The following is a 15,959-nucleotide window of genomic DNA, read 5'->3' as shown; positions in this document are numbered from 1 at the left end:
GTAATTACGTTGTAGGACAAAGCAGTATATTGAGTTGTAGAGGGTGTTTAGTTTGTTAAGGTGAGTTTGGGCTGCTATACCATATACTATATCCCCATAGTCTATAATTAGCATTAGCATCTGCTGTGTGATGCGCTTTCTAAAAGTGGCCTTAGGCAGTGTCCAGTCAGCCCGATGGCGCAAAAGGCTGTAAGGCAATGCGCATGGCCATAGAGCACACGTGCGCAACAGTGCAGCCGATTTTTCGCAAGACAAAATCTTTTGATTATGTCGCACGACGGCTGGGTCACGTGCGTGGTTCAGCCAATGAGGATGAACCCCTCATGTGACATCACGGGCATGCCCCACCATCGCTTAATCCTACAGGCCACAGATCGCTTCTACTACAGGCGCGCGTGACGTCATGCGCGTGCCTGTGTGATATCCGAGGCCTTAGGGAGGATATGTTCCTAAAGTATAAAGTACACCCAGTGTGGCATAGGTTTTGAATGTCAGAGTATCAATATGCAACCCAAATGTTAAATGGGAGTCAAGTTATATAGCCAGATATTTAAAACTAGTGACCAGTGCTAGAATGGTGTTAGAAAATGGTTCTGATCTGAAGCTCTGTCATTGGTAGCTTTAGAAATTTAGCATTAGTCCCAAATACAATAGTTACAGTCTTGTCAGTTTTTAAAAATAGTTTGTTTTGGGAAATCCAGCATTCAAGTCTATGAAAAAAAGAGGGGGGGGGGTGCAGAGCACGCACGTTCTAAGTGAAACTTCTTTGCGTTTTGTCACTGAAATTGTTATTTGATTTGTATGACTTTTTTTTTTAATATTCATTACAGTTACTATATTATATTAATCTATATACAACTGATGTGTTATGTTTACACACCTTGCATCTTTTGCACTTCTCCATTTTTTATTATAAATGGTAGATTTAAAAAAAAATGTAGCTATTTGTACTTCTATATTTGTACTCACTGGGAATTCCTCTAATAAAACTGTTCCTTTTCTTTGTGTATGTATATAATAAACTGTCAGGGTCGCCTAGACCTCCTGCCTAGCCATAGCATCCTTGTCCACTGAGTGTGCTGCTGCCTTCTGTTGGCTCTGGGTTCCTCTGTCTGTCTGTCTTCTTGTTGCTCCTGTCTCTGTCCTTTATAGCTTGCTTCCTGTCTGTTGTTTTTGCCTTTGCTTGAAGTCAGACTCCTTCAGTATTGCTCATGTCTTTGATTCCTGATCTGTTCCTGTACCTGTATTTGAGTCTGTTCACAGTAAAAGCCCTTGCTAGTAATCTGGCTTGTCCCTGTTTGTTCCTGCTCCCTGGTCTCAGTCCCTGCTCCCTGTTCTCAGTCCCTGTCCTGCCCCGCCTGTCCTGTTCCAGTCTCCTCGTTGCCGACCTCTGCTTGTTGCCTGACTTCGCTGCCTGCCACCTGCCTCGGACCCCTGCTTGTTGCCTGACTTCGCTACCTGCCGCCTGCCTCGGACCCCTGCTTGTGACCCCTACTACGCTCGTGCTGTTCCGGCCACCGAGATCCTACCCGCCACAGGAGTCTCCCGTGACATAAACACACACATACAACTCCCACCCCCGCGCCTGTCACTCGAGCGATCCCTGCACTCTGATGGGAAGCGTGGCCATGATGTCACGAGGATGGTTCGCCCTCATTGGCTGAACCGCTCACGTGACCATCGTGCGAAAAAAAAACAACATTTGTCGGCTCAAAATTCTGCCGCGCGGTCGCTCTTCCTCACTCACGTGGTCACGTGCACTATGGCTGGCCTGATAGAGCTAGTGTATTTTGTTTGCGCCGTGCGCACTATAACCTCCGCCATAGGTTTTAGGTTGGGTGTCACTTACGGGTTATCTGGCTGTGAGGAGGCATGACAGAATATCATTTTATTTTTAAATATAAGAAGCCCAATCAGTGTGGTGGTGTGGATACCCAGACTTTATAAATCAGTTGCAGTAAAAAGATCTGTGACTTAAAAAGCCCCTAACATTCTGTGCTCCACCTCTATGAAAACAAACACGGTATGAAACTGAATTTAGTTACGAGTTTCCAATCACTGACAACTTCTTGTAGTTACAGAATGAATACTCTGAAAACTTCATAGAAGCTTATTACAGCTGCTCACTCCCACCGATCTTCAGTTCTCCCAAACACACAAATCACCACTGTGTGGGGGACTCTCTTGTTGGTTCTTCTTGAATTACATTTGGGACTAGAAATAATTCTGTTGTGTGCAAAGAGAAGGATCTCCGGACAGCTTGAAGAGCAGGGTTACACAGCAGATTTAATTTTATTATACAGTGGTGCATGTGGCTTGGCAGATGCATGAACAAATATGAATTGGCGGTCACAACGCTAGTGCACATTGGCAATTTAACCTTTCCCATTGTTGAATCCTGACGGTCAAACATAGAAGTGATTGGCAGCACAACAAATCTCATACGACTTCAGAAGTCACCAATTCAGACAAAATATTACTGCACATTAGATTGTGAGCTCCCTGGTCAGGGCTTCCTTTTCCTGGTGTGCTTTTATATTTGATAAACTTTCTGTATTCCAATGTCTGTACTGCATATGTTTTTGGCGCTATATAGATAAAAACATAAATATATACATACATTTACATACTGTACATACATACATACTATAACCATGATGGTGATGAAGCAGGGGAGGTCGCACTAAGTTTCAGGCTCTCCCAGGGTTTTTTCGTCAGGTACAGTCAACATAGTAGTGACTGTCCTACATACACAACGTCAGAAAACAAACATTGAGAAATAACACTTTAACTGATCCACTTTTGCTGATTTTACTGGGTACATAAGAAATCTTTAAAAAAAAAATGATTAATTTTATTTTTGAGCTTAATATTTTGTTTGAAGTATGTGGCTTAGTAATGCAACGAGATCATGAGCACTGGGACTTCAAAAAGAACCAAGAAAGTTAAGATGACCACATGTTTTTCTCTAAAACAAAGCAGCGTGCATAAATGTACCAACACTGGAGACTGGAGGATTGTAACTTGTGACAGAAAGTCACAAGGGAACTAGTATAAGCACAAATTAATATATTACACAGTTTACTGTATATAAACATGTACTGTTAGCAGTGCTGCAGATACATGTAGTGTTAAGGAATGATTTACTAAAACAACATTTGTAAGGAAAAATCATGGGTTACTATTATTTAACATGTTTGCAAATGTAGCCCCTTTTTTAGGGACTACTAGTTCTCTAAATGGATAATGGCTTTTACGGATTAACTGGGTGGGCCAACTACAGTATTATTCCTCCCCTGTATATCTTGTGACTCGTGATGTTACTATAGGGCAGGGGCGCAAGAATTTCTAGGGGTTACATAGGCCCCGCGCTCTTCCCCAAGGCATTTAAATTAAATGCAGACGGGGGTGTGAGGCCTCTGTAACTCCCTTACCTGCTCTCTGCCGGCTCTTCAGTGACGCGTCGCCGTGGTAACATGCGTCAAAATGACATGGCGAGGTCACGTGACATCGCATGACACTTGGCGTAATTTGATGCCGGGTCCTTGGAGAGGGGGCGCGTACTGCTGCAGCTGCCAGGCAGCGGGGCATAGCTCAGGAAGTTTGCGCACCCCTGCATAGGGAGTATTTATTTATTTATTTATAAAAATATTTTACCAGGAAGTAATACATTGAGAGTTACCTCTCGTTTTCAAGTATGTCCTGAGTATAGATCCACCTTATGTTCTAGAAGCAGGTTCTTCAGAGTTCTGACTGGGGAACTCACTGTGAGTCATGTAAATAGGTTTGTGTGTTTAGTCCTGTGTATTAAGAAGTGACCTGCCACTGTTTGTTGTTTTCAGTTAAGAATGTGTCCTTTAAGTATGCGCCAGTAGTAAGGGCCCACAATTGTTTTCATTATTGATTAGGATACAGCATGATCTTGGTAAGGAGCTATCAGCATAGTAACTCTGTAGTATGTTGGGACTGGCCCAACCGGAAGGGTCCTTGCACGTTCCCGATCTAATAGGTATGGAGGAAGTATGCAATACATAATAGTGGTTTGCTAATCCAGCAGCCAAAAGTGTATGCCTGAAAGGCGCATTTGACAAGTGGTGAGGCATTGTATTGTATATCTTTATTTATATAGCGCCGTTAAAGTACATAGAGCTTCACAACAGTAATATATATGTGACAATCATATAAATTACAAATAATATAAATAACACAAAGCGGAGAAGTGCTTCAGACATAAAAGTGACACTTAAGAAAAGGAGTCCCTGCTTACAATCTAATTTTTTGGTAGGAAGAACATACAGAGACAGTAGGAGGGCATTCTGGTAAGTGCGACTGCAGGGGGCCAAGGTTAAAGTATGAGGTGTTAATTATCAGTCATGGAGCTACTTATATGCTTCCTTAGGCAGGTGTGTTTACTAACACTATGCAAGAGACTGCCAATTTATCCTTTACTACGGGTAACAAGTTCAAGTACCTCCCCAGCATAGGAGTTAGAGCTACCAGAGGATAAAGTCTACAGTAATATGTTTTGCCACGAGTTTCTGTCAATTATGATGGATGTCGATATTTGTGGAGCGTTATTGACTGCTGTCCAATAAAGCATCTTTTTGTTTTATAAAAGTTCATGGCATCCTCTTTTTCATTTCTGCTTATTCACACCCAGACTGCACCTACCCAGAACCTTGCAAAGGCCTGCGAGACTGAGCACTGTCAATGTGTATAGTTAATCTGATGTAACTTCCTTTAGAGCCGGTTAACGAGGGTTACGCAAACCATAATACCTAGTCAATAGTTTTATTAAAAAATCACAAACCACGACAGCCATGTTCGTGGGGCCCAGACTAGAGTTTCCACTGGGCCTCCCCGGTGTGTCTGCAGCCTTGTAAACACCCCCCCCCCCTCTTTTACAACTCCTGGCTCTTACCTGTCCCCTCTGTTCATCTCCCTCTCCTCATGTATTTCTCTCTCTCTCACTTTTCCTCTCTCCTCTCACCCCTCCCACCCCCCTCGCTATCACTCAATGACCCCTCTCACTCATTCATCCCTCACTCCTGGCCACACACACACATTCCACAATACAATAACCACCCTCCCCCCTCACATACACACACAATCCTCCCCCCCCCCACACACACAATTTCACACAATTCCCCACACAATACAATAACCCCCACATTCTGCAATAACACACACATTCTCCCGCGCACACATCACCCCTATATTACATATTGCAACACCTTTCACACAAAATACAATCACACCACACACTCACACACATAATCCTCCCCACACATACAACACCCCAAAATACAACACCCCGCACACACACAAACACCCCCTACATACATACACAATTCCACACAAATCCTCCCCACAAAAACCTACCACCCACAAAAAAAACAATAACCCCCAAACAAAATACAATAAAACACACACACACCTTACTTTGGGGGGTGAGGGGGGGGTGTCTCAGTAACTTCTGGTTCCGCATCAATCCGTGCGAGTAAGCTGGGCAAGTTCTGGCATGCACACACATTCCCAGTAAGCTCAAACTCCAAAACCCACCATATCATATATATATTTATGTCAAAAGGAGTGCTACTTAGCGTGGCAAATGTATACAACAAAAGACAGGAGTGCCCAATGCTACATCCAATTGACAAAACATATATGGTAGTAAGTATAAAGTACAAATACTTTAATAATAAAATTTTCTTGGTTAGTTAGTTAAACCCTTTGGCCAAAGCGTCATAAGCCTGCAGACCACGTCAAGGTATAACCAAATTTGCAGGTCCTAACACTAAACTGTGAACCTTTCCTTTTACCTCTGTATGAGGGGAAACAACCTCAGTGGGTCTTATCCATACAGCAAAACACTAGAACCTTCCAAATTAAAAAGGTGCGGAAGGGTGAGCTCTGGGAGGGGCCACCTACCTCCAAACAACTGATGCCAGTTAGAAAATCCACCATATCTGGTGGCAAGTTCTGGCGTGCACTGTAGGGGAAGAGGGACCGGCTTCCAGTACGCACAGGAGGGGGAGAGATAGGCCCGGCTTATGGTACGCGCCAGAGGGGAAGAGGCCCGCAACAGTTGAGAAGACCTGGCAACTGGATGCTGAAGTTGGCCCGGGCCCCCCGCAGCTACCGGGCCCAGAATGTTTTATTAATTCAAGTAGACAGTGTGCAAACTTGGGGGCGCAAGATTTTAATACATGTATTTTGTTCTTAGAAGATTGTATGGGAACAAAGAGTAAGGGTGGCCTATGTGATTTTTTTGGAGGAAAGGCCTTTCGGGGACTGAAACGTTGATCATTTTATAATAAACGCAACGGATTAAATAAATTCATCCAAACAGAACCCTATTTATTACATTCAGTCCAGAGGAGTAGATAGGTGGTCTAATACTAATCTCTTTAACTCGCAATTGGATACACAAAACCTAAAGCAACCGCTCCCCGCCCTGTGGGAGGACGGATACCACTAAAAGCCAGATTGGCAAAATAATAAAGTTTTATTTAATAATACAGACAACGACGAATAGACACATAAATGACAAACATTAAAATCAAATTCGAAATGTTACTCTCTTATGGTGCTAATGTAATGTATTAAATCACCATCTATGACAAAGTGATAGTGTGAAACAGGCGCTGAAACAGTACTAGTGATCACCAATCTTTAAGTGAATAATAAAAACTTATAATAATCAAGTGCGTGAATTATTTAACCGATAATGGTGCAAAAAACGTGTATATAAGGTTGCAATCCTTGCTCAAACCCTCTGGAAGGGACTGTCTTCACTGGCCCCGATGATCGATATATATTCTTACAACCCAGGGGGAGCATAGAGGAAAAAACAACAGAAAAGCAAACTAAGTGCAGACTGTAAATTATTAGTTAGCAATGTGCAGTGAAACTTGGCTCTCGTGTGCAGCCTACTCACAGGATAGCAGAAAGTTTAGGGCAGTGACAGGGTCTTTTGAATCTGTGATGTTTGTACAGGTGAAGTATGGATACCTCTCACGTTCATCAGGTGGTTAGGAACATGGAAGAATAAAGAAAAATCTCCATGGTGCAGATCAATATAAAAAGGATTACTTTATAATGTAGTTTAAAAAATGCGCACTTACAATAACACAATAAAAATCAAGCATTTAGCACTATAACAAGTGACTCAGGAGTTTCAGGATATGGCCACCGCTCACCGCTCACCGCTCACCGCAGCTGCTTCTCCCCTCCACGCTATGGTGATGTAAGGGTTACCTCCAGGGACAGGCGCGCTCGCCGCACTCCCGTTCACATCCGTTGGAAGGCAGGCTTAATCACCTCACTGTTATCGGTCCCCTAGACGCCGGGTGGATCACCTCCAGTGTCTTTTTCCGTGGCGATACGTCACTTCCGGTTGGTGCTGGGTCCCGTCGCGTCACTTCCGGCAGTGCAGTTTGACAGACAGCTAGCAGGGCCAATCCGAATACTTCCTGGGCGGGTCCTCTCTACGCGTTTCGCCCAATAGGACAATAGGCTTCGTCAGGAGTCCTATCCTGTGAGTAGGCTGCACACGAGAGCCAAGTTTCACTGCACATTGCTAACTAGTAATTTACAGTCTGCACTTAGTTTGCTTTTTCTGTTGTTTTTTCCTCTATGCTCCCCCTGGGTTGTGAGAATTTAAATCACCATCTATACACAATAATAATGGTGTACATATAGTACCTAGAGTCAAGCATACAAATTACCACACTATTAATATAGTTGGTCAACAAAGGGGAGAAGTATACCAGTGTCTCTCAGTGTACAGCACTATCTGGCAAAGGAAAAGTGTAGGAAATAAATCCCACCGCCAGTGCTCAAGAGATAATAATTGCACAGATATCCATCTTGAAAAATAAAAGGTCTAGTACCTAAATAAATCCTCCAGGTAGGAACGTAATGAGACTACATCAATGAAGCAAAGCGGACTATTAAGCAGATTGAGGGAAGGGGTGATAATCCGGGTATGGAAAGGAATGACCAACCGCCCTACCTGAGAACAGTCAGGCAAATCCTCAAATCTCCCTCAGCCCCCTGCCCCCACAGAGTACCTGCTGTCGACGCTGGAACCACCATCCGGTTATAGGTTCCTCTGCTGAGTCGTTAACGTCTTCCGTCCTGGTGAGTATGCGTGCTGCCAGCTGAGAAGCCAAGAGAAATCCGAAGAGAACGGAGCGGTGCACTGCATCCAATAAAGGGACCAAACGCAGCCGAATGAAAATTGGCTATTTAATGAAAAAAAACGAACAGCATCTACTATGTCAGATGCACTCTGACGCGTTTTGTCAAAGAGTTTTTTTCATTAAATAGCCAATTTTCATTCAGCTGCGTTTGGTCACTTTATTGGATGCAGTGCACCGCTCCCTTCTCTTCGGATCTATCTGGCAAACGTCTTCAAAACAGGACCTGTTTTTACTCTCAGTTGATTAAAAGTACCATGATATCCTAGAGTAACACATGTGTAGTGTGTGCCATATATGCGTAGTAAAAGTGCTGTCCCAAAGATAACAAGTGTCCAAGGTAACCAAGGACACTATAGCATAATACCAAGTATAAGTGGAACTGGTAAGGTGCAGGAGTGGAGACACAAGTAAAATTGTTACAAGGTAAAAGCCATACAACCCCTTCGTAGGACGCTTGATACTGGTACTTCCTCATGGACGTCAGCGTAATGACGTCACACCCGACAGCTGTTTCGCGCGACGGGTCTGCGCTTTCTCAAGGGAGGGAGGACTACCCCTCCTCCATATTTGGCTTTATTTTTGTTAAATAAATCATGACACGGTGTAATATGTCATGTGTTGTTGTTCATATGAGGTTGTATTTACCTAATTGTAAGACCTGCTAAGGAACAGATGATTGTTATTATGTCCTGATATGTAAAACCATAGAATTCAAAGAGGGTGTACTTTCTTAATCACACCACTGTATCTGCTTTATTCTTTGCAATATCGGAGTGCTTCTTATTGGGTCTCTTTTTCTGTGTGTATTTATATTATTTTAACAGTGTTGATTGTGGTGTCTGTCTTTTGTGTGTTATATATAAATAAATAAATGGAGGGAATGTAGTATTGCTGCTTTAACTCGATGCGTTAATGCTATCTCACGTTTTGCCGCGAGTGCCATAGAAAACAATAGTGACGGGTGATTTATCTCCAATGCATGCAATATTGACTGCATTCTTTCTTGCATCATTCCACAATAACAGGAGTAATAACATCTGCTACATTCCTGCATTAGTACTGTATTAGGCAGTAAAATACCGACCAACAAATATGCACAATTAAGTACAATGGCAAAATGTAAGCTGAATTAACAGCATTACAACGAATTATAGTTATGTTTAAAAAAGGTAACATGCATGAAATACAAAATTATTTTTGGACTAAGATGTAGAAAAGAAACACTGATGGCAAGTAACAAAGGGGCAAAAACAATCAAAGAAATAAAGAAAAAACAGTGTTTGTGGGGATACTGTAGGGTGATTTCTAAATTCATCTTAACAAGAAGGGCAGTCTGCAAACAGGGAGAAAAACAGGCGAAATATGGGGCGTCTAATTTGTATATGCAAATTAAATCACGTTTGCTTTCTTCCTTCCTACTGTCAGTGACCTAGGTGGAAGACTGACTCCTCCAAGTCTGTACCGAAATTAAACTTGAAAAGAAGAGAAACTATTAGATCATGTGGGTGTCTGGCTACACATGAATGCCTATTACTTCAGACAACTCACACATTCCTGCAGGATGAACACAACAAAAGCCTTATTAAGCAACCTCAAATATCCCTGGGGGGGAAAAAAAATCTAAATTAAAAAAAGATTAGTAAAGCCACAAACAGAACTCTTCTGAACATATTTATGACGGCCATTGGCAAAGAAAAATGAATCAAAGAGCTATATTGGTAACAGAACATTTAATGGAATTCCATCACTGGCTTTAATAAACTAACAGTTTGCTTTGGTGGACAACCACCTGCCCCACTGATAGATTACACCTAAAGAGCTTTCCCAGGCATATGATTTATAATTATATTCCTAACAAGGCAGCTCACTGCTTCAAGAACCTATGTTTTAGCTGAACTGCATTAATTTCAGCTCAGAGGACCCCATGCTCCCCAAGACAATACATGTGAAGGTGCTGCCAGTATCTTCCTGCTGTTTAAAGGTCCCACGTTACTCGGATCAATAGGAAGCCACAACAGATGATGTTGTTGCTTACGATTGGCTCCGTGACCTTACAACCACCATATTGGGTGCCCAGCTGGGGCTTCAAAGTATGCATCTCGGGAAGCATATCTTCGACCTGAAATCAAGAGGTAATGGTTCTTTAAGTAACATTTCTTTCATTCAAATGCAATTGTAACAAGCCAAAATTAACCTTTTTTTTCAACTTATTTTTTTTAATTGAGTTGTATACATAATAAGAAAGGAGAGGACGAGCGGGGTACAAAAAAAGAAATTTAGTGGGGAGGTGTAGGTAAACAAGTCTTCACACTGCAGGTAATACGGTACAAAAAGCACAATGCTGATCAAAACTTCGTGCATTCATATGTCAAAAGATAGATTCTGAATTTTCTTTAACATTGGGTATGCAAAGTTGGTTCTGAGTTTATCGTCAATTAGCCAGGGAATATACTTATGGATAGTCTTTGTCTCTGAGTCAGAGGTTAGTAGATTAGTCTATCCATGGCCTATGAACTACTGAGGCCCCTTTAAATGAGATCCATGGACCCCATACTTTCTGGAATTTAAGGCGAGCATTGTGTAACATGGAAGATAGTTTTTCCGTTATCATTATATCCCAGATGTTATTGGTGATCTGAGTCATAGTAGGCAGGTTCTTATCTCTCCATGAAATTACGATCACATGTTTTGTTGCGGATCATATGTGGATTATCAATTTATCCAAGTGTCTGTCCAAGCCCTCAATAGGCTTAAGCAACAGGAAGCACCACAGATCTAATGGGATAGTGCACTGTGATCTGGTTAATTAATCTCTTTACTCCAGAAACTACAAACTTTGAGGCACACCCAGCAAATGTAGAGAAAAGTACCCCTGCCGCCGCACTCCCTCCAGCAATGATGGGAGTGATCCTGTGAGATTGTGTGTAACCTATGGGGGTGTAGTGCCATCTGTGTAGGATTTTGATGTTTGTCCTCTTTATGGTCGAGTATATGGAGGACATGGATATTATTTCACAAATGTGCCCCAGTTGTCCCCATCCAGTTCTTTGCCCAAATCTCTTTCTCATTGTTGTATGCATGTTATCTTATCCTCCATATTCCCTTCCAACAATAAGTTATAAAACAGAGAAACGGTCCCTTTATTATTTTCTGAATTGCGATAAAGTGTCTCAAAAATAGTTAGTGGTCTGCTCGTTTATTTACTGTTACCTATGGATGTTGCAAAATCTCTAAGCTGTAGGTATTGATAAAATAACTTATTAGGGAGTTCAAGGTTCTCTTGTAGGTCCTGGAAAGGCCGGAAGTTTGAGTCTTTGAAGAGGTCTCTGAAGCTTACTATTCCTTTTTGTCTCCATAGGGGGAATGAACCTGTGAGTTCACTGCTTGGGAACTTGGGGTTTCTCCATAACGGTGTCAACGGGAATGGGATTGAGGAGAGATTCCATAATGTATGGCTTTTGTCCCAGACTTCTAGTGAGTGGGAGATCACTAGGTGGGCATTATGTTTTGTGTGTCTTTTGGTAGCTGGGACCCATAGGAGAGTTGACATGTCGGTTGCCTGTGCCTCATTTCTTTCTATGTCCACCCAGGGTTTCTGGCCCTCTTTTAGCGACCAGTAAATTAAATGGCCAAATCCCGCTGCTCTATAATATTGCCAGACGTGAGGCAAGGCCAGACTACCTTCAAGGGAAGGGAGGTACATTGTTGTTAGTTTAATTATGGGCTTTTTGTTACTCCACAATTATTTTACGTGGTACTGGTACTGGTAGTATTTGAAAGAGATACAAAATTCTCGGGAGAATATTCATTTTTACGGATACCACAAGACTGGCATAAAGCAGACATGGTGCCTATATTTAAAAAGGGAACTAGATCACAAACCGGAATTACCAACCTGTAAGCCTGACATCAACAGTGGGGACACTACTTGAGGGTTTAGTACAGGTAAATATTCAAGAATGCCTCATGGAAAACAAAATGATTAGTACTGTACAGTAATAGTCAGCATGGATTTAGGAAGGATAGGCTGTGCCAAACTAACCTTATTAGTTTATTTGAGGAGGTAAGTAGAAAGTTAGATCAGCGTAATGCAATGATTATTTCTTTGAATAAATTGTTTTTCATTTTCATATTTTTTTTAGACATCAGAAAATCTAGTCAAATTGTAGATTAAATTGTTAAAGTACCTGTTAATGTATATGAATAACTTTGGCTTAACCTGATAGCCTATAGGAAATGTTTATGTTTTTTGTTCATGGGAGAATCTTTATCTTTACATTGATTGTATCTATATGTATTTCAGTGGTGCCTAGACATTATTAGCTGACTGCCATCGGGGGAGATGCCACTCAATCATCATGCCTCATCATTGGTGTTCACACTGTGTGGGGAAGTTTTTGATGTGTATGAGGGGCGGGCCTTCCGATCGACAGCTCCTACAAATGTTGGCATCTTGAGAAGAACATTACTCTTTGACAAAGTGCACGGATTGCACGAAACATGTCAGAGGTTCTTCTCAAGACCCTTGTTAGATTATATGTTGCTATTTGTTCAATAATTAACTTTTAATGTAGCGATCCAGCATCCGTCTTCACTTCCTCCATTTGGAACACAGTTCCAGCACCATTTCGCACGCTGTGCGCTGCCATTACCCTCCCCCTTGGGAGAACACCTTTTATGATTTGCCGTTACATGGGTTGAATTACACAGGGGCTCCCCAGTGCCCCCCAGACTCCTGGGTTTCGTGCCCAGATATCCCAGACCTATTTCCCGCACCAGTATGGGTCTCCCCAAGACATATTTTGTATTAAACTAAGTTTTATTAAGTTTGGTGCATTTTCTATAAGGCTGTATGCAGTTAGCCCGGGTAGTTCAAAGGAGAGAGGATGTCCAGAGGTGAGAGAACAGTTTGGTGGGCGAGAAAGGGCGATAATCTAAGTCTGGAGAACAAAGGGCACCCTGTGGGGACACCTTCTGAGCCTGCCAGACCTGGCGGAGCCTGCCCAGTGTGTGGCAATGAGTTAGCCAGGGGAGATACAGCTCGTAGGCGCATCTCCCATTGGCTAATTCATATTTCCCGCCCACTCGGCTTTTCGAGCCGGCTTGGCACACCTCCTCTTCTGACGTCATGCAAAGGACGAGCCCCTATTCCTTTTGGCTGGTGGGAGGGAATTCCCACGCTCTAATTGGTTGCTCCTCCTACCTCCATGCTGAAGATATCTCAGCGGAGTGTATGTAAGGAGATGGCCCAGTCAGAGAAACAGACGATCCTGTGACTTGGGCCAGTGATGCAAAGGCGGGCTTTTCAAAGTTACTCTGTTACGAATAGCAGAGCAACCGGCTTCATTTCTGAAGCTAGGAAAGCCTGCCTAGCTGAGGCTAAGTCAGGCGCGAGGTCCAAGTTCTCGTTTTAGAACGTAGCGATCGTGGCTACGGATTTTAGCTGTAAAGAGGACCAGGAAGCCCAGGTAGATATCCCGGTCAGGGTAAGCCTTCTGAAGCAGGAGCCCTGCACCTATTTAAGCCTAGATTTCACCCCCAGGCCCCCTGTAAGTGTGTATTTTGTCTGTATTTTGTGTATTCATTGTGTGTATGCGGGTTTATTCGAATAAACTCAATTTTATTCCATTACTGTATTATGCCTGTTAAGGATCCCGGTATAAAAGTGTTAAAAGTCCTAGTCTCCCGTGACAAGGTTAGTGTACAAAAAAAAGCATACTGGACTCTGGAAAAATATTTGCACCTGGATTGAAAACCGGTTGTAGGATAGACAACAGATAATTGAATACATTTAACTTGTTCAAGTTAGGCTCAAGTTGTGAGTAGAGTACCTCAAGGATCGGTAATGGGACCCTTGCTTTTTATCTTGTTTATTAATGACCTTGAGGTTGGCAGAGAAAGCAAAGTTTCCATCTTTGTTGATGACACTAAATTGTGTAAGTTTGTAGAATCAGAGCAGGATGTAATTTCTACCCTGAAGGACTTGGATAGACTGGAAACTTGGGCAGGTAAATGGCAGATGAGGTTTAATACAGATAAATGTAAGGTATTGCATTTGGGAAACAAGAATAAACAGACAATTTACAAATTAAATTAGGATAAATTAGGAGAATCCTTGATGGAGAAGGATTTAGGAGTGCTTGTAGACATCAGACTTAGCAATAGTGCTCAAGTCATGCAGTAGCTGCAAAAGCAAACAAGATCTTATCTTGCATTAAATGAGCAATGGAAGGAAGGCCCCTTTATAAAGCATTATAAAGCATTAGTAAGACCACACCTTGAATATGGAGTACAATTTGGAGCACCAGTCCTTAGAAATGATATTTTGGAACTAGAGAAAGTGCAGAGACGAGCCACCAAATTAATAAAGGGGATGGATAATCTGATTTATCAGAAGAAGCTAGCTAAATTACATTTGTTTACCTTAGAAAAGAGGTGTCTAAGAGGGTACAGGCATACCCCGCTTTAAGTACACTCACTTTAAGTACACTCGCGAGTAAGTACATATCGCCCAATAGGCAATCGGCAGCTCACGCATGCGCCTGTCATCACGTCCTGAACAGCAATACCTGTACCGAAGCTGTGCGCAAGCAGGGAAACTATAGAGCCTGTTACAAATGCGTTATTTACATCAGTTGAGCACGTATATAACGATTGCAGTACAGTACATGCATCGATAAGTGGGAAAAAGGGAGTGCTTCACTTTAAGTACATTTTCGCTTTACATACATGCTCCGGTCCCATTGCGTACGTTAATGCGGGGTATGCCTGTATATGACCATAGTAATTATTATTACTAACTATATACGAATATATCTGGGGGTAATACAAGGAGCTTTCAAAATAACTATTCATCACAAGGGCAGTACAAACAACACAGGGTCATCCCTTAAAGTTTGAGGAAAGGAGATTTCACAGCAACAAAGGAAAAGGTTATTTACAGTAAGGACAGTTAACATGTGGAATTAATTACCCATGGAGACTGTGATGGCAGATACAATAGATATCTTCAAAAAAGGTTGGGCATCATTTTAGAAAGGAAAGGTATACAGGGATATACCAAATAAGTGTCAATGATTGGACTTCGGCTGAAGTGGATCCCAGTGGCAGGAACAGCAGGGAGCGAAGTCAGGAAACAAGCAGAGGTCCGAGGCAGGCGGCAGGTAGCGAAGTCAGGAAACAAGCAGAGGTCGGCAACGAGGAAACTGGAACAGGATGATAGCAATAGCTAGCACAGCAGTAAACACAGGAACCTTGCAGAAGCTAAGGAACCAGTATAAACAGGCAAAGAGGAACAGGAAAGGGAGGTTTATATAGGCAGGCTGAGAGGTGGAGCACAGGTGCAGAGGTGTCAGGTATCAGAGTCTGGAATGTTCCTTAGTTTAGCAGCAGCACTCCCGGTGGGCAAATATAGGTACTGCAGGCTAGAACCAGACATTGAGAGTGGCAGCAGTCCCGGTGTCCAAGCATGGGAACAGCAGGCTAGAGAATATGACATTACTCCCCCCTCCCAAGAGCGTTCTCCGGACGATCCTTGCTAGGCTTGTCTGGATATCTCCGGTGAAAAGCTTTGACTAGTCGCGGAGCATGTACAAAATCTTTGGGTTCCCAAGACCTTTCCTCTGGGCCATAGCCCCCCCAGTGAACCAGGTACTGTAGTTTCCCTCGGTGTAACCTGGAATCCAAAATTCTCTCCACAATGAATTCCTCTTTGCTATCCACGAGGATGGGTTCAGGGGGAGGAAGTCTCCG

At 42.7% G+C, this 15,959-nt stretch overlaps 2 protein-coding genes across 10 annotated transcripts in view; both read right to left on the bottom strand.

The window, feature by feature from the left end:
- STAU2 (staufen double-stranded RNA binding protein 2) overlaps positions 1–15,959 on the bottom strand; it is a 414,157-nt gene that overhangs the window by 47,363 nt on the left and 350,835 nt on the right. Inside the window, exon 14 of one of the 9 annotated variants that reach the window (XM_075583415.1) lies at positions 2,443–2,588. The exons of the other annotated variants lie outside the window; for them this stretch is intronic. Coding sequence (XP_075439530.1) covers positions 2,487–2,588 — 102 coding nt within the window. The 3' untranslated portion in view covers positions 2,443–2,486. Of the gene's footprint in view, positions 1–2,442; positions 2,589–15,959 lie in introns of those variants that run through there. 9 annotated transcript variants of the gene reach the window in all.
- The window catches only part of RPL7 (ribosomal protein L7), a 347,318-nt gene that overhangs the window by 322,988 nt on the left and 8,371 nt on the right, over positions 1–15,959 (bottom strand). The window lies entirely within an intron of this gene.

The sequence above is a fragment of the Ascaphus truei genome, chromosome 2 (assembly GCF_040206685.1).
Source record: "Ascaphus truei isolate aAscTru1 chromosome 2, aAscTru1.hap1, whole genome shotgun sequence".
NCBI lineage: Eukaryota > Metazoa > Chordata > Amphibia > Anura > Ascaphidae > Ascaphus > Ascaphus truei.
The sequence above is the reverse complement of the archived record's forward strand: the minus strand, read 5'-3'. Positions and strand labels throughout refer to the sequence as shown.